This window comes from Lepisosteus platostomus, chromosome 17 (genome assembly GCF_059453375.1).
Source record: "Lepisosteus platostomus isolate fLepPlt1 chromosome 17, fLepPlt1.hap1, whole genome shotgun sequence".
NCBI lineage: Eukaryota > Metazoa > Chordata > Actinopteri > Semionotiformes > Lepisosteidae > Lepisosteus > Lepisosteus platostomus.
The window spans coordinates 7,882,027-7,901,307 of record NC_142627.1 but is presented as its reverse complement, the minus strand read 5'-3'; the positions used below and the strand labels follow the sequence as shown (position 1 = coordinate 7,901,307).

At 43.6% G+C, this 19,281-nt stretch overlaps 1 protein-coding gene across 8 annotated transcripts in view; it reads right to left on the bottom strand.

Moving 5' to 3' along the window:
• mark1 (MAP/microtubule affinity-regulating kinase 1) overlaps positions 1–19,281 on the bottom strand; it is a 98,744-nt gene that overhangs the window by 4,940 nt on the left and 74,523 nt on the right. The window contains exons 7-19 of one of the 8 annotated variants that reach the window (XM_088610685.1): positions 17,323–17,379; positions 16,049–16,285; positions 15,668–15,787; positions 14,806–14,905; positions 13,781–13,893; positions 10,264–10,438; positions 8,971–9,152; positions 8,281–8,384; positions 7,566–7,733; positions 5,946–6,206; positions 3,116–3,142; positions 2,366–2,428; positions 699–743 (exon numbers count right to left, since the gene is read on the bottom strand). In XM_088610685.1, coding sequence (XP_088466811.1) covers positions 699–743; positions 2,366–2,428; positions 3,116–3,142; positions 5,946–6,206; positions 7,566–7,733; positions 8,281–8,384; positions 8,971–9,152; positions 10,264–10,438; positions 13,781–13,893; positions 14,806–14,905; positions 15,668–15,787; positions 16,049–16,285; positions 17,323–17,379 — 1,652 coding nt within the window. The remainder of the gene's footprint in view (positions 1–698; positions 744–2,365; positions 2,429–3,115; positions 3,143–5,945; positions 6,207–7,565; positions 7,734–8,280; positions 8,385–8,970; positions 9,153–10,263; positions 10,439–13,780; positions 13,894–14,805; positions 14,906–15,667; positions 15,788–16,048; positions 16,286–17,322; positions 17,380–19,281) is intronic. The other 7 variants (XM_088610686.1, XM_088610687.1, XM_088610688.1 and 4 more) reach the window with 7 other exon arrangements.

Sequence of the window (19,281 nt, the reverse complement as noted above, 5' to 3'; positions counted from 1 at the left end):
TGCAGTGATTATAGTTCCCAGTTTCATACTTTCAAGTTATTTCACTAACAGTGGAAATTTTGCTTTTCCGATCCACGTTTAAGAGTGCTCTGTGAGTGCCCCCTGTTCACCTGGAAGACTTGATCGGGGAGTGACACTGGGTCAATGACCTGAGAGGTCCTTACCTCCCCTGGCCTCTGCCGTTTAGAGACAGAGAGATCACTGTATTGGCCATATACAATTTCTTGCATTAGGAATTTGTCTTTTCGCATACCCCAGCTTGCTCTCCATGAGACACACTGACAGGGAGAGAAGCTTGGGGTCAGAGCGCAGGGTCAGCCATTTACATAGCGCCCCTGGAGCAGTTGGGGTGAATGGTCTTGCTCAGGAGCCCAACGGAGTAGGATTCCTCTGCCGGCTGTGGGATTTGAACCGTCAACCTTCCAGCCACAGGCGCAGATCCTGAGCCACAGAGCCACCGCTCCGCCCCAGTTTGTGGAGAGGCACACGAGGCAAATCAAGCCTAGACAACGCTCCTCCTCTGGCTCCCAGCAGCCTGACTGCGTTTATCACCAGCTCCCCCCATCTGCCCTACTAGCGCCGCCAACCTCTGCCCCTCCAGCACCCGAGCCCCGATACGTCCTGGGTGCGAGCCCGCTGTCGACACACTGCAGAAGAATGGCTCATGGCCCAGCGAAGCGTCAATAGTGGCGTCTCACCTTGAGGTGTCACTTCTGCCACTGGCCTCCCCTTCGCTCGGACCCCTCGGAAACAATCAGAGTTAAGATTCAGTATCGGAGCAGGCAAGTATCCACAGGCAGACGGGAAAAACAGCAGCTCCTAACTTTACAAACCACCACCGCTGGGCTCCCTGGAGCTAGTTGTTTTCTGGGATTCCTTATTGTACAAGCAAACACACATAGGCACTCAGACGAGAACTACTTTTTACAACATATACATGACAGTAAAGCTGTTCATTAGTTGTAGCTGCTTAACCTCCTAAACTCAATTAAAAAAGAAGCTAGGCTGGAGAAGTACCACATTTAAAAAGACATGAAGGAAACTGGAACAGCAAAGTAACAGAAATAACAGCACAGACATACAGCTCATAAAACTCACATTTACAGAACAACAGACATATTATGAAACATTAAAAATCTCTTTGAGGTGTTTAGCTTAGTAGAAAAATTAATATTGCATTGCTGAACATCTTTAGCTTACGTTTCCATGATGTAATTTAAGATATTTAAATTTAAGATATTTTGTTGGGAAATTCCCAACAAAACATTATCTAAGAAACTGACTCAACAGTTGTAATTTAATCTTGGAATTATGACATCATATGAGTTTTAACTGTGTCAATCACTATTTAAGTAAATATTTAACCCACATTTATTGTATATTTCCTTACCAGTTATAAGCCATCTATACAACTGAAGTAGGCTGGAGATGGTGGCTAAACAGTTAGGATTAATACTTTGAACAGTTCACGACTACAACTATAACTATACCTTACAATAATTTGTTTTACTGCAAATGTCACTGATTCTATTGAACAGTATCAATGAAATAATGCCTAACACCCATGTGTTTCAGTTGTTTGTCATTGATATAGAATGTTTTTTTTCATCAACATGTGGAATGTAGTTCTTACATATAGTTTCAGTAACACAGGGAACACAAACTTCAAAAATATTTTTTTGTACATTTTCTAAAATATGAATAGTGACCTAAAAAAACTAGTTACCCAAAAGCAAATCTGTTTTAAACCAATCTACATAAATAAAAAAAGTAGTAACTACCATTAAACACCAGAAATGAGTACCCCATCACTGCACTGTCTACTGTCTATTTAAACAAGCACAACAACAGAACCTTTAGAAAGCCCAGAGAATGCACATATACTGATTAACTCACTGTGAACCAAAAGCTCTGCCCATTACAGTTTCTTAAAGAAATGACCATGCTCTCTGCTCCTGGATCAAAAAGTTATTCAAAATACCAAGGAATTCACAGAAACCACAATTTAACACTACTGCACATCAGTTGAAGGTGGATTTGGGCTGTTTCTGAGGGTTTCAATTGTTCAGCAAAGTGCAGGGGTTTCTCGGTTTTACAGGAAGGGAACATTTTATCTCATCGGAATTCTCATGTAGTTTGTTTTTGTTCACCTTGTGTCCTGTGATGTGAGATCTGAAAACTGCCCTTTTCACTTTCTCAACTGTTGCCTGACTGTTCCACTATAGTCAGTTCAATGAAGGGACAGTGAAGGTCAGTGTTGCTGCTCAGTATTATATATATGTGCAAATTACAACATTAATGTACCACTAAGCTACTGCTTGTGAGTTTCTTAGTTAGGTGATTTATTTTAGTCTGTTGTCTTTACTTGGGGTTCCGGGCAAAGATGATTATTTTTCTTTTCATATGGTTTACACTGCTGTCTCCCAATCTGCAAATAAACAGCAGAAAACAGCCTATTTACTCACATGACAGTCTGCCTTAGCATTCACTAACCACAGGCTATTACAACCCATAATTAAAGTAAATTATTACAGCACTTAAGTTCAAGCCTGAAATTTCAAAAGCACCAGTGGAAATTCCACCAGTAAGAAGCTTGATTTTGGAACCCCCACACATACTAAAAAAAGGTACAGTATGTTAATCAGGAAGGAAATAAAAAATGAAGTATTCTGCATTCTGAACTAGCAAAACTGCCTCTCCCCTGCTCCCTCCTGCTGGAAACAGAGATATTGGTGGTGGTGGGGGGGATCCCCATTACCTGTAAAGCGCTTTGAGTGGAGTGTCCAGAAAAGCGCTATATAAGTGTAAGCAATTATTATTATTATTATATTTGGATTTACTGACATAAATTCTATCAAACACATTGGTTACAACACAGATGAGACGAGGAGACGAGGGATGATATTGTATGATTAAGGTAACGCGTTACAAATTGGAAGTGATCATCTGGAAACCGTGCAATTTAAGAATAGAACAGGACAGCAAGTGCTTGAACAGAGGAAAGGTGTCACTGCCTGGAACCATAGACAGACACAACCCAGGCACTGGAGGGGGACAAGTGCAGTTCATTCAACCAGGGAACAGAGTGCGCAATACAGATCAGTCTTGGTCCTACCTTCTGGACAACCTGAAAGATAGAGTTCTACAATAGAAAAAAAAGAAAACCAGTAAGGTGTCCGAAGAAATTAGGGAGCACCAGAGGAAGAAAATGTATATGTCATTTGCAATTCCCTAAACGGGAAATTATTGGAAAGGGTTGAGCCCTTTTGCAAGGCATTTCCTAAGAAATGCACTTGTAAAACTGTCAGATCCGGTGATAATAGCTCTGTAAGGATCTGCATGGCTTTTAATAGTGATAAGAAATGCTTAACATAAGCAGTTTACAGACAGATCATTGCTAAAATGGTTTCAAATCAAAGTACAGTTGCATCTGTATCTCTTGTCCTGGTATCTAGACTAGGACTGGTTTGTGGAAAATGGGTACATTCCAGAAGCTAATGCTCACATCTCTAATGATCATTTACTGACAAAACACACACAGCCTGCCAAAAAACATCCCGAGCTTCCAGAAAATGAGAAGGCGACTGTAGAAGGTATTACTGCTAATCTGAAACCAGAGCTCAACAGCTGAAAGGAGATACATGAAGAAAAAAAATCATGCAAATACTTTCTAGAAAATAGGACCCTAGCTTGGTTTTCATAAACTATAAGAAAGCAGCGCTCACTAGACACCAAAACCAACTGAATTCGCAAACAGCAGCCAGGCACCAACTGTTTATTTTCTATAAAAACAGATTTTTGCAATAATTCAACTCGTTTAAACTAGTTGCTAGAAACACCCTAGCAAACATTAACATGAAGTCATGAAAAGTCTACATTACCAGCTGCACAACTGCATACTCATCTCTTTAGTGTTTGTGACAAATCCATGTCACTGCTGGTTCAATACAGACTGTGCAAGCAGGCTCAACAGGACATACCGTAAACACCTCTCTCCATCACCAACAACTGCAGAGAAGCTCCGCTTTGTCTGAACCTCAGAGAACAGAGTCTCTTTGTTCTGTTACTGTTAAATACAGAACTCAAGGCCCCAAAACAAAATAAACAGCACTGATGCCATCCGGGATTATAATTCACAGCCAACTGTTGAGGTCATTCTGCTAGGTCCAAAACAATTATTTAGAAAAACAACGTTTTAACGCTTTAATGCATAAAACTATCTGATACTTCTTATCGTGTTGCAAGAGTGAAAACGTATTTTCTGAGGAAAGGACTTCATAGCCTGAGCAACAGAAAAGAACTGTTCCATAGTACTCTGCTAAGATGGAAACCGCACTTTTGGGATTTTAATGTTGTGATGTGAACTGTAATGCAGTCCACAAAAAAGCGATCACCATACGTGCCCTTATAACATAAATGTAGAGGTACTAAAATTAAAATAAAATGTTAATTTATGTCTGGCTAAGTGTGTAAAAATTGAAGGGTGTGTTTAGTTCCCTGGACTAGTTCAGTCACTACTGCAGTGTTTCTCAACAACAGCACTGAACATCAGGAGCCATTAGTCCAACTGTTAAGAACAAGGAAATAAGGAGATGCCTCACAGCTTCAAAAAAGGACATCCAGCAAACACGTTTCAATAACCTGTTCTGGAAATGAAGACTGCATAGCTTGTACTTCAAGACTGTAAATCGTATAGATTGTAAAACAACACTCTTAAACGTGTTTTTTAAACAAACCACAATAAACATATCTGTCAGAATGACTATTGACAGGAAACCTAACACTTCCTCGGTGAGACTGACTTCAAAGATGGCTGGCAAACAAAAAGTCTGTGTTGAAGAATGTTTTTCACTTGTTTTCAGCAGCAATCTTAATGGGAAATCCTAGTCTGGTAGCCCAGGCAGGGAAAATGAATAAGCACCTCAGAACCCACCTTTAGCGCAAGCACTTCTCTTTGAAATGAAAAAACATCCTTATAGTTATTGAACCCGTATTGCTTCATGACTTTAATAGAAAAAACTACTGCTTTGATATTCTAGTGATGTTACCATGAAGTACAATCTACATTTAGCATCTTTTTGATATTTTCACTGTGTACAAAAATGCTCCAAAAACACCATTCATTAAACAAAGGTTTAAAGTAACCTGCTTTTTTAACTTGTTTACCTTCCCAAAACAACTCAAGATTAAACTTGTCCTTCTTTCTCAAATGCTAGAAAGTGCTGCCACTGTGACTAAATAGACTTGGTTCTGATCCTAGCGTACCTACCTGGAGCTGACCATAATGGAAATGGCAGTCAGGAAAGCAGAAATACAAAAATATACCTAAGAAATGGGCCTGGAAAGAAGTATTCCCCAGTTTATTCAAGATTTGAATAGAAACAGGACAGAAGTTTCTTCTTTTAAGTTCATTCAGGAAGGTTTTCCAATTCTAAAGACTTAAAATATTTATGGATCTCCACACCTTCCAGAAAATGGACTATGTGGTAAATAAATATGGCAACTCTGAAGGTTTCCAAAGGCTTGTACGCTGTTACTTTCCCTCACCCGCACCTCTCCATGCGTGAATGTGATTTCACTTTGTGCCCCTCTGCTTTTACCACAGTGCATGACAGTAAACTTCCACATGGGTGCCTGCTAGACGTGAGCAAGATGCATCCAGATGCACATAGATCCCCTCCGCCTGACAGCTCCAAGGGCAGCAGAGCGGAGAGCGCACAGCGAGCACTTCGGGGAAAACCGTGCAAGGTGTGGCGCCTGTGTGTAACCATGAGCCAGGCCTGGCGACTTGCTCAGCAGTGTTCAGTGCTCACAGTTCACAGCGGAGGGGGCTTCCCCTGGTGAGTTTGATGCAGGAGGGCTCAGGGCTGTGCTGGAACACGTGATGGCAGATTCCCAAACTCCCGCCAACCCCCCCCCACCCCCACGGTCCCCCGCACACTGACCTGCGGACGAACTTGGAGGTGATCTTGCCGATGATGCCGGTGGAGGTGCCGCGGCGGGCCTGCGCGAGGGCGGCGGTGTCGTGCGACAGGGTGGGCGAGGCGGGCGGCCCGTTGTAGGTGGCGTTGCGGCGGTCGCGCAGCTGCGCCCCGTGGAAGGTGCTGCGGCTGGAGCTGCCGCGCGGGAAGCGCGTGCGGTCAGGGGTGGTGCTGCTGATGCTGTGGGCCGACGGGGAGGTGGCCGGGGCGCGGGGCGCCGACGAGCTGCGGGGGGGGGGGGGGGGGCGGACAGGCAGGGAGGGCCCCGTTAGGAGGGCGGGGCACGTCCGGGGCGAGGGGCGGGGGCCGAGAACGGAGCCGGGCGGCCCCGCCAGCTGCCTCGCGCAACACAGGTCCACTGCGCCCCCGCGCCCCCACCCCGGTACCGCCTCTCGTACACCATTCAGCCACACCGCTGATCGAAAGCCATCAGCTGAGAAAATGTGCTTGCGCAGAAATTAATATCTTTTCAGGGATTGCTTAATGATCAACCATTTTATCCACTCATTTCGAGCAGTGCGAGCCCCTAATTTGGTTGCCCACTGCACAGCCTCCAATCAATGACCAGTCATTTCACCTGAAAAATGAGGTGACAGGCAGTATTTGCACTTTTGCAAGGCTTTTGGCGATTCTTTCAGTTGAATAAATGCTGCGTTAAACTATACTTATTTATCAGTGACTATTGAGCACTGTATTCGTCCCAAAGAGAAGTACAAAATTCGGTGTGCCTTAACTGAGCTCAGACAATCCCATTTTTATAGATGACTACCTTACTTGAGGAAAAAAAGAATTCTCTTTTCGTTGGCTATCGGATGCCGATAATTGATCCAGAAAACTCAAAAGGGCTGAAATTGCTTTTTTATTGTTGTGAGCTCCCCAGAACATTTCACTGACAAAACGATTCAGCCAAGCCGTTCGCAAGAGCTTCAGCCACGTCTCACAGCTTTAGAATTCCTTTGTAATTTACCACTTTCTATACTGCAGACACCTCAAATCAGACAATTCCATAAAAGGACAAACCCTTCTCTTCCAAAGAATTAAGGCTTGATCAACCAGTCTCAAAAAGGAAGCCGCCATGTAGACAAAATGTTATGTCAGATGTAAATCAAACTTTTCGGGAGACACTTGTCTTGCCTCTACAGAAGGAAGGATCCCGAGCTGCACCTATGTGCTTTAAAGTGCTCAATTGTCTTAAATGTTTTACATCTTCGTCTGTATACTCACGTTAAGCACACCGTGTGCAAGTTTAATGTAAAGTTGCTTGTTTGGCATGCCCGCACAAAAGGAAACTGAGCAGCTCTCCCTGAAAAGAACATTTGTTTTTGGAAAGACACTTTCCAACTCACACAAATTTCATTTTGCTGAAGCAGTTGCTTGGCCCCTGTAACCTATTTGGTACTTAGTAGCTATACTGATCCCACGATCTCATCCAGCCATATCTAAAAATACAGGCCATCAGCTTTAAAGGACGGCTGGGAGGTTGTTCCCTACTCCCACAACCCTCTGTGTAAAGAAGTGCCTCCTGTTCTTGGTTTGAAGCGCACTTGCACGTAGTTCCCACTTGGTAAATGTGCCCCAGCTCACCCAGGCCGGTAGGGTTCGGTCCCGTCCTCGATGGGGGGGAGGGCCACTTTAATGGGGTGCCCCGACGCAGACATGGACTTGACGTGGCGCGGCCGGGTGGAGGGCATGGCGGGGGCCGCGGCCGCCGAGGAGGGGGTGCTGCTTGCACAAGCGGACATTTCGGTCAGGCTTTTCCCCAAGCGAGAGGTAAGAAAAAACAGAACAGAACAAGAGACAAAACAGCGGTGAGAACAAACACCAGCTGGAAAAAAATAAAGCCACGCTCCTGCAGCACACTACAGACTGGTCACGGTCAATCAGTAGAGCAGGGACCAAAGTCTATGTTGTACTGTTAGGTACTGTACCACAATAACATTTCCAGCGCTGCTAACACAGCGAACAATGTCATTTTCCCGCAGCCAGTCGAATAACTAGCAGCCCACTGCACGGCAGACTGACACACTTGTGTCCTTCATTTTGCGCCTGGTGCTGCGTTGCTGGCACATGTAGCCTGCACAAAACACAGTTAGGTGCTTTGAGATGAACTCTCCCTATTAACCGAATCTAAAAGAGAACCCCCCCAACAAGTCTGGCAGTTTAGCACCCATTTTGCCGACACGGCCCAGTGAAGCCAGGATATGGGCAGGGCCAAATTTCATTTGGGCTCAAAGAGCAGGTGGCAGCACGATCCCCGTGTGTCTCTCGACGGAGAAAGGAGATGTCCAGCCCCCCGTACCTGCTGTCCTTGCCATTCGGAATAGCGGAGTAGCGGTCGGTGCTGGAGCGCTCACAAACATAAGTGTTCCTGCGGGTCATCCCCCCTCCGGGAAGCACATTGTTCTGCGAGACAGGCAGACACGGACAAGAGTGTCAAGCGAGAAACTGTAAGACGCGCCGGGTTAGCAGGAAGAGACGAAGAATCAGTACTTCAGAACAAAAGCCCATTGCCTCTCCTCCTGCCAGGTACTGCTGCTGGAATCCACATGCATAGAAACCACACTTTAAAGTAAATGAGAAAGTATGATGTTCGAGTTGCCAGTTCTGGTTTTGAAATTCTGTTTCTTCCCCAGTGCTGGCTTGGGTAATTAACGGGCTTCTCCCCGCATCACTGCTATCCCCTTGCAAAGTAAAACGAGAATGATCATTTATGGCCTCCCTGATATGAAGAAGAAAGACAGTCAAGCCAGTCATCCTGTGGGCGAACCTGGTGTGAAATTAACTTGTCCCCACCCCATGAGCAAGGCAAAAAGTAAGACTCCACTGACAGAGCTGTCCAATACATTTAAAACCTTTCATGATTCACTTATTGTTTCCCGAATACTAAACAGCAGGGTAAGCATGTACAGCCCATAAGATTATAGCTTGTAAAACCTGAAATGGTCCAAACCCTGCCCAGTGCAGACAGAGTGATCTCTCTCTCTCTTACCCCTGGAGCTGTGGCAGACTTCTTCCTCTCCGGGACCACCAGGGGGCTGGTGGGCATGTCGCTCTTGGAGCCAGTGGTGCCCAGCTTGCGTGCCGGATCCCAGTCCTCCTTCTGGTCGCTCTCCACGCTGTTGGCCTGAGCCCTCTTGGTATAGGAGACTGCAGGGGGGATGGTGGGACCAGCTGTGAAAGCAGAGTGACCAGAGCTCACACACGGCAGACAGCGGCCACCGGTCCACTCACGCCCACTGACACCGTTCTTCTTCCTCTCCAGAGCTATGTTTGAACAATGAACAATCAAATATCCATTTCCTCCCAGACCTTGCCTCAGGTATGTTGCCCTCCTCTATGTGCACCTAAAAGCTTCACAGCTACTTTCAGAAAACTGGGTGGCATTCTGCTCGGTCAAGTCAAGGTTAGATGGTGAAAACAGGTTCTCAGAAGCACTTGTACAAGGAATGTTCCTGGTGTTGTTACAGTAAGACTTTAAAAAGAAAAACAGGGACTCCTCATTAAGGAGTGCTTTCTAAAAGCTTATGCAATGCTTTGAATGTTACATTAAGATAACTTTTATCATTTACAAACTTACCATGCATTTATGGGGAAAAAAATGCATTCTATGCTTTTGTAGTTACCGGTTTCAGTACATTAAAGCCATTTTAAATGCAGTGTGAGCGATGCTTTTAAATTAATTATAAGATCAATCCATCTTCTGTAACTGCTTTGCCTGTAAGTGTCATGGTGAGTCAGAATCATAACCTCACAGGCACAGGGCAGTAGATGGGACCACACCCTGGACACCAGTCCACTGCAGGACACACATATCCCCATGCACTCACAGACAAATATAGGGGACAATTTACTGATGCCAATTGACCTAGACAGTGTGCCTTGGGGAGGTGGGAGCCAGAATGCCCACAAAAAGCCTACTTGGTCACAAGGGAACATGCAAACTCCACACAGAAGGCACTCCAGTCCAGAATTTACACAGGATCCAAGAGCTGCAAGGCGGCAGAACTACCCGCCACGCCACTGTGCTGCCCCTCAATTAGAATAAAAACGCGCTCAAGACATTCTATCTGTTCTCAAAGCAGCAAACTTTAAAAAACAAACAACACAGCGGCAAGGCAGGGAAGCAGCTCCATGGGCATGCAAGGGAAGTCCTGCCTTCAGATGGGCTGCAAGCTGCAGGGGTGCCAGCCGGCCAGCAGGGGGATGCAGAAGGCTTTGCAGCAGCTGCAGGGATTAGCGACATCACTGCACACTCAGAGTCGGGAACTGTGTGTTACTTTACTTGGTTGAATGTCATCCCCACCATGATCACTGAACCGCCGCTGTTTCTGGTTGGCCGATATGCTGCGCTGGACCTTGGAGTGGGCCGGAGACTGCGTGGAGCTGTTGTTGAGGTCGCTGCTGGGTCGTGACCTTTGACACAGGTTGCTGTTAGACAAGGACTCGCTTCCTTCAAACTGCGGGCCGAGAAAGACAAATGGAAGTGTGACTCATTTATCCTGTACACCCGTGCCTTTATTTTGCATTTACAGCTAGCCTTGAAAAAAGAGGGAAAAGAATTCTGTAACAATGTTGCAATATTAGAATATGCATTCTTGTTGTAGAAAGCAAACAATCACAGAGCACGGGTGTCAAACTCAATTCCTGGAGGACTTTTGAGTGTTCTGGACACTTTCCCTTACACACAGTCCAAGGTCCAAGTTACATAGCTGAGCTAATTTTTTAATTAGCAGTATAACATCCAAACAGGCTCTGAGGAGATTTACAGGACAATGACCGCACCCCTGCCTTATGCACTCAACTGCAAAAGACCTTAAAAATCCCATATACTGTATGTCTAATTTAGAAAGTCTAAATATAAGTCTTAATTAAATTAGGTTAAGGACACAATATCCTCCAGGAAATGTGTTTGAGACCCCTGGTCAAGAGATTCTTAAATGTGCAGCTTTAAGAAATGAATATGTGTCCCCATAATAAGACGTGTTTATGGGGACCTTTTACTAATTCCCTTCTGGAACCACACCAAAGCTTCTGAATGGGGTTAATTCCCACAATTCGTTTCGCCTGAGCATCAGCTAAATATAGTTATTGCATCACATACAGGAAGTGATGATTCCCATACACTCCTCTCGCTTAAAGTACAGGGATAGGAAGGGATAGGAAGGGGAATCACACAGATGACATGCATGCAAAAAGGTTACCTAAAAAGGACGCAAATTGACGGAATGCGCTGAAAGCAGAATAAATACCCATCTGAAAAAGGAATTAAGAGTTTTTCCAGCCCAGGCTACGGAAGTTTAACTACCACTTCACTAATGAATTTTAGGTCATTCATAAATTCAGAGGCTAGATTAAAAGATCTCATTATCTGCATCGTTGCAGAAAAGCTTTGATGTCCTACTAGAAGAAATGCACAGGGCAACATCCACGTACCCTGCTCACGGGGAACTGCCAGCACTAAATCCTCATACTTAAACGGCAGATTATGCAGATGCAGCTGAAGAGATTTCCTTTTTTCTGCACTTTGTAGTGAAAAGAATCCAGCAATACAAAGAGCAGAAGATCAAGCGAAAAACAAAAACTGCCAAATCGGAGAGAGAGAGGATCGTGTTCCAAAAAGAAGCTGCTTTAAAGTATGTACATAACTCATTTTATTTAACATCCTGTTAATGAATTAACACTCATCAGGGCCCTCTCACAAAGCACATAAGGCTAGTGAGTAATGAGACAATCTGGCAACCACAACTACAAACAGCATTAATCTACTGATTGCACTTGCAGGCCATTCAACAATGCCACTCAACACTTCCAGTATTAAAATTCAATCTAACCCTGAATTAAAATAACTTAAAATGTCTGCTGTGTAATACCAGAGCTGCCCAGAAAGTACACTAAGCACTCACAGACACATACTGTACATGTACACAGCCACAGTAAAAGTAAGAGGCATTTTTACGATAAAGAGAAAGAACACATTTTCACAGCCATCAACTTGCCTGAAGAATATCACAGGACAGCACAGCAGGCTCACTGCAATAATGTGGACAGATTTCTGCTGCAGGACTGCATTTGATTTACTGCTACAGCTGCACTACTACTGTTTAAAATACTGCCTTAATATTGCAAGTTTGGTGGCATTGCTTTACAGAAGACACATCTGCCAAACTCCCCCCCCCCATCTGCCAATAGAAGCAAAGAGAGCTGCTTTGAAAACTAAGATGCTGTGCCAAAGAATAAAATCCGAGTGGCATTGCAGAAACTCTGGCACCTACAGTTTGAACAGCACTGTGAGATCTGTGCAAGACAGCCACCAATTTGACCAAAGAGCTCCAGAACAGAATGATACCCCAATGAGTGCTTGTGTGCTAGCAGCTCTATGAAGGAAGACACCGGGGCTTGCGTTCAGAGGCAGATATCTGGGGTTGCTACTGTATGAACTGCCTATGAAATTTGGGACCCTGGGATATTATCCAGGTTATCTTCTCCTGCATCTTAATTCGTTAACCTTCCAATAGCAACCAAATATTAATCAATAATTCCCTTACGGCACACCTGTTTCTGCCAAAGGCTAGGGAATCACACTGCTCTGTAACAGCCTTATACAGGTGCATACAGGTGCTATTGTATTTTTTTCTCTGCGACATGCTGCAGGAAATGTTTCTTTACGGCTGTGTTAAAGAACGGTGGGTATTGATGCTACATTAACTGCTGTGTGGGGGGTGCTGGTGCAGAATGGGTGCTGCATATTATCCTTACGGGGGCTGCCATTCAATAGGGAGAATAAAGGGGGTCCTCTCTTTTATGTAAATTAGGGTTACTCTGGGAAGAAGTATACTAGTATATACATGCAGGGAATGACCATCATTAATTTTAATAGGCCACTATTCAGTCAGCAACATCTGAATCCTCTTTTGATTATTTCATTTCTGTTTTTTAAGGGCTGTTTCAGCTCTTCCGCTGAGGCTTTTATGAAGGAATTCCTGTTATTCTCCATCATTCAGAGCAGACCCGATGACAGAGAAGCCCTGAGGGCTCCCACATGGCAGGGAGAATAAGGAATTCTATTTAGAATACAGATGTGACAAATGGGGCGCCATTGACGTCACCCGAGTCCGCTCTTCACACACAACCTAAAGAAACTGTCGGTACACAGCACTTATAAAAATCCCACGGCACCACTCCACACTGCCCCAGCACAGCCGGTCCTGCAGGAAACCTGTTTCTTCTGGGTTCTGCTCCAGCTGGGCCAGTGCTGAATGATGCCTGAAATACATCTGCTTGCTTACTTTAAACTTATTTCTGGTTTCAAAAATACTTATGCCTATATATTTCCTTCTTCATTTTGTTAGATCACACTCCACCACCCCATCTCCAAAGTTCAATATGGAATAAACTTCAACTGTGCTCACAAGATGTGGGCTTGTTAACCAACCAAGGACTGAATGAAGGAGCTCTTACAGACCTATTCCGTAACCATAATATTCAAACTTGACAATAATTGCACGTACAGAAATGCACATGAATGTCTGTCCTCAGTTATTAACTTGTCATTCAACGTTACAAATTGCATTAGAATGAGGAAACTGAGACGTACGTAATGCCATTCATTTTTTAAGGAGGTGCACATGATCCAAAAGGTTAGAAATGTGGAAGCTGTTTTTTTAAACCATAATTTAGCTCAAGGCCTAAATTTGTAAAAGCTTCCATTACATCGGTATAGATACATGCTTTGTTTCACACAGGATTTGTGTTTCTTTGTAATGCTCGGAGGCTGTGACTCGGGAGCTCTCAGAACTTGCCTCGGGAGGTTTTCTGCCCAGTAGCAGGTAAGTGGCCATAACTTCGTCATACTTCTGACCAATTAAAGACTCCGTAATCTCATCTCTTGAGAATCCCATTGTCACCATTAGCTCTGTGGAAAACAAAGATGATTATCAAGAGGGAAAGTATCCACGCAGCACTGAAGAACGACTGACATCTTAAAAAGTTCTGAGACTTGAGCTTTAGAATGCGGCACCTCTGAAAAACTGGCTGAAACACATTATGTAACCTGCACTTCAGGTCAAAACCTGTTTAATGTTTAATCACCGCTGTTAGAAACTAAATGACTACCACAAGTCGAGACAATGAAAACCTGATCAGATTTCTCAAGTAGAAAAACAACACAAAATTAAGAATATTGACATTATAATATACCTTATGTTTTCTTTTATGGCTTTGTTCCTTATGATAATTGATTTAAACAGAGTGAGACAATGCACCTTAACCCTTTGAAAGTTTTTTTCCCCCATTCTATTAGTGCTTAATAATTAGATTAATAATGCAATTAAACCAGGTTATCGGAAGCTAAAAGAAAAAATAATATTATTTAGAGTGACAGAGACCCAATGAAAATGTTTACTGAAACCTATACCTTTGTCTATAATCAAATACCTTCATAAATCTAACAGCAGGAGTTTAACCATTTTAGGATGTTCAATATTGTTATGACTCCTGGGGGCCCACTGAATAATCAACATACAGGTCTGTCTGAACCACTGAAAGGGTTAAAGGCTACAGTGACTCCTGAACGGGCTCCTTCAGGTTCAGAGTGGGGCTGCTTGTCAGCTGTGCACCAGGAATACAGCTGTTCAAGGCTGGTGCTCCTGCCGGGCCTGGCAGTACTGGTCTCTGCCCCGCCTGGCTGGATCATGAATTTGCTTGACCCGTTAAGTCAAGCGTTTGCACATCAGGGGGCTGCAGTGGACATTACATTAAATACTAAAGGAAAGTTGTAGACCGACATCCAACAACAACAAAATGGCCAGAGTTTTAAGAGGCTGACCTATCCTTTTGGTGTCGCTGAAATCTGGCTCTGGTTCAATATATGGCTTCAGCTCCTCTTCCTCATAGCCGACATTCATCCACCTGTCCTTCATGATTTGCTAGCGGGAGAGAGAGATCATGTTCAGGGGAACGGTGCTGGAGACATCACGCGGCATTGAATGACAGAACAAAAGATGACAGATTGCATGGGGACTGTTTCGGTTACGATAATTTAAAGCTGTGCCTTAAGAAAAAGAATCAATAAGTTTAAACCAAACCCATCCCTCGCATTTCATTGGCAAATCAAACACAAAATCAATTTATCTCTGTCCCCCAAGTCTGCTATTATCTTAAATAATAACTAAGGCGCACTGGCAATAGACAAAAACATATTTTGAAGCAATTTCCACAAACCGCACGTATAATAGCCAATATTAAAAACTGCTATGAACTGACTCAAACTCAAAAACCTATCTCTGTCTGAGACCGGGCAGGGCCTGTGCACAGGTTCCAAATAATACTAAGCTGGCACAATATTAAAACAAGAAAACAAAATGTTGACTGATTTAATTGGTGTTTCATATACACTTTTTTCCATTCTGTAATAAGCACTGCTTTAAAAAAGCTTAACAGAAAATGTCTATAAAGAGCCTGAAGTGGATCCAGAACTTAAAACAAATTCTGGAAGAAGCACTGGTAAACAGTATACAGCTCACTGCAGGAGATATATGTTCCTGCTCTGTAAGAAATAATGAATACACATTTTAGGACATAAATCCTGAAACACTTCTGTAAAAATAGAACCACACTGCTGCAGATGTATGAACCCCAGCACGGAAAAGGAAAAGCGCTCAGCACTGAAACTCAGAGGGGCGACTTACTTCCAAGCTGCCTCGTTTGACAGGATTGAGCACTAGCAGCTTCTTCAGCAGGTTTTCACAGTCCGTGGACATGTAGAAGGGGATCCGATACTTCCCTCGTAACACCCTTTCGCGCAGCTCCTACAATGAAAAACAGTTCGGTACTTTTGTGGCACCCGCCCTGTCTGCAATGGCATCAGAGCAGGGAGCCCAAAAACCCTCTAAGTCAACAAAGCACCACACAGTACAAGCCAGCACCAGGACCTCTTAGGGAGCTGCGCATGAAGATCGTTAGCTTATTTACAGTCCCGTGTAATGATTTAATTAATTAACATTGAAATAGACTTGGAAACCAAACTGTAATAGTCTGTGGCTGTGAACGCGCTTTAAACCGGACCTTACCTTTAGGTTCTGGCCATCGAAGGGCAGTGAGCCGCTGACCAGTGTGTAGAGGATGACGCCCAAGCTCCAGACGTCCACCTCTGGCCCGTCGTACTTCTTGCCCTGGAAGAGCTCCGGAGCCGCGTAGGGCGGGCTCCCGCAGAACGTGTCCAGCTTGTTCCCGATCGTAAACTCGTTGCTGAAGCCGAAGTCGGCGATTTTAATGTTCATGTCGGCATCCAGCAGCAAGTTTTCCGCCTGTCGAAAGAAACGCAAGTCACACCAGCGCAGAAATGCACAAACCCAGTATACACTTCAAATCCTCACTGCACTGCAGCCAGGAGCTCATTTAAACCCATCAGAATGAATTCTGAGCACGCGGGGAAACCTTTGCATTTCTAAGAAAACGCTCCACGCAAATGAACTAAATCATTTTAATTGTTTCTTGAATGTCTTCAGATTGAGGGTGGCGATGTGTTAAACATATAAAAGGTCCCGAACGACTAATGACTGAGCTAGTCAGATATTCGAAAACATCACAAACATCCAACAAGTACTTGTGTTATCAACAGCTGTATTCTACCATGTCCTAAGCAACAGAAATGAGACGAAATCTAATCAGGACTAAAATATGAGATTTTATTCTCAGTGGACTGATCTTTAAATAAACACCAAGTTGAAAAAATGTCAAACACGCATGTCCGTGCTCTAGGGGTGATGGTGCATGCAGTGTAAGTGACAGAAATGAAGATGGCACTTTATAATAACTAATCCAGAGCTAATGTAATGTTAATTGCGGTTCTTACTGTTAATGGCAGGCAGATGGGAGAAGGCGTCAGTCAAAAGCACTGATAGATACGGTATTCAAAGCCAGTGGAGAAAACCATTTAACAAAGCAGCTTGTTACTAAGAGCTAATTCTATTGAGCTGTGAGGTAAAAGGTCAGTGACAGATTGGTCATAACCACTCCTTGTTCATTAAACTACTGGGAACAGGGGACAGCTCGACCCAGCAAAGCAGCCATACGAATGGAGTGGAAGCTCAGAGATGTGCACGCCACAGTTAAGAACAGGGTCAAGCAGGGAGCTGTGCCAGCATGCGTAGGCTGCAGAGGAACAGGTAAAGTTTTATTTCACGTGTGGAAGACGGATCTGTGCTTGTGATGCCACAACATGTTTCAGAGTTACTGCCAAGCTAAGCTGCATCCCCAAGGCAACTCCAGGATTGTGCTGTAGTCTACATGATTCAGGTGACAACGACACTGACGCACAAAATAGACCTTTGGAGCCACTTACTTTCAGGTCCCTGTGTACAATCCGTTTTTGATGACAGTACTGCACTGCAGAAACAATCTGGAAAAAACAAACAGCAATTTATTTCTTATTATTACTACATTTGACTTGTTTACATACAGTAATACATGATTACTTAACAAAAAGAGTTGAACTTAGGCATTCTTAAGTACAATCCCTAAAATAACAGTGGCTCTAATTTGGACGACAATATAATTCAGAATTACAATATAAAACTAAACGTTATGTTGAGTAAGGATAAGAAATGAGACAGATTTACAGGATACGTATATGTTTTATTAATTTAGGATGCTCAAGTGAGAGATTTTATTTTTATGCTTTTTATCTTTTGCATGTTTCACACCCTGCTGCTTCTGGCTTTATTGATTTCTCCAATCCATTTCCATTTTATCAGGCACATTCAGAAAACCTGCATTGCTGCACAGTCATCTGAGCCCAGTGCCTCATTAGAGAGCATAGGCTGACTGTGCAAAAGCAATTTTCTTGCAATCAATGTGGGGGAACAGTTCTTCCCAGGATGTCAAAACAGATAATTTCCCAGAAAATACGTTGATAGAGTGTGTAACAGCAATGCTGGAAATTAATAACAGGGAAACAGCAGTTAGCGTGATGTAAATTCATTATTATTTGGATTAATGCTTTATATGTGCTACACCAGGGGACTCCACCCCTGGCCCAGATCATATTATAGCTCCTACATAAATCGTTCATTTCAAAAGATAGGAACACCCAATTGGAAAGTTTTTATTCAATTAATCAAGTAATTCACTCAATTAAAAGAACGCTTATCTTTCAGGGCTGAACATCTACAGTGTACCGCATGATCTGTAACACCTTATCAGCAACTGACTGCAAATGTTTTTTCCCAATCCCTTAGAAACTGGGAGCTGCAAGGCAGCTTTTGTATCCTGCTGGAGTGGGGCTCACCCCCCTGGAGATTGATTTAACAGCATCCATGATCACCCATCTAAAACAGAAAACAGCTTTCTATCATATTTATTGATCATGCCTAGTAAATGTATTTTGCTAAAACCGTCTCCTTGTCAATGATAAGATGAGTGCTCACTGACCTCAGCAAGAATTAGTTACCATGTTCTAGCAAATTAACTCGTTTAAGATTCAGGGATCAACAACAGACGCCAGCACCTGACATGTATTTGCCATGGAATTAGACTGCCCGATCTATTCTACCAGATATCAACAGTCTCAACAACTTGATCTGATGATGAGAACAGAAGACGGTCAACAGGAGTATAACCCCTGCTGGACGGCTGACTGACAGACTGAGCACAACTGACAGAGAAATTCAGCACAGCCTTCCCCCATACAGATGTTTTCTGTCCTGGAATAAAAGACAATAAGTGGTGGCAGTGTGACACCATGTGCTTCTTTAATTACACACATCGCCACCTTCAAACAGCGAAGGGGGGTTCAATTTATCTGTACGTTATGGATCTTTAATTATTTAAAAAAAAACAAATGTTCTCAGCACTGATGCAGACACAAATCAAATAGCAATCCAGCGGAGCCATTCATAAGTCCTGCTCCTTAGCCTATCGTAACGGAGACAAATACTCTAGACAAAAATCATATGAATTAAAAGTCCTACAGGGGGTTGATACACAAGCTGTCCCCTGAAGAAAAAACGATAAAAAGGTTCACTCTTTATTCTCAAGGCTTGAATGCGTTCAGAAAAGCTAAATGGTTTTACCAAAGATCTTTGACACAGTGCAGAAAGCAATGAAAAGATGGGGTTGCCACCAGGTGTCAGCACAGTGTGCAGAGATGACATCTGTTTCAACAGAGCCTCCCTGATGGCTTGGAAAAGTTCGAGTTATACAGTTCAGGAGAATAGGCTGTCTTGATTTAGTTTGTAATATGTCATATAGACATAAAAGGAGGACCACAGGGAAAGCAGTGCACACACAGAGTAATACCAAT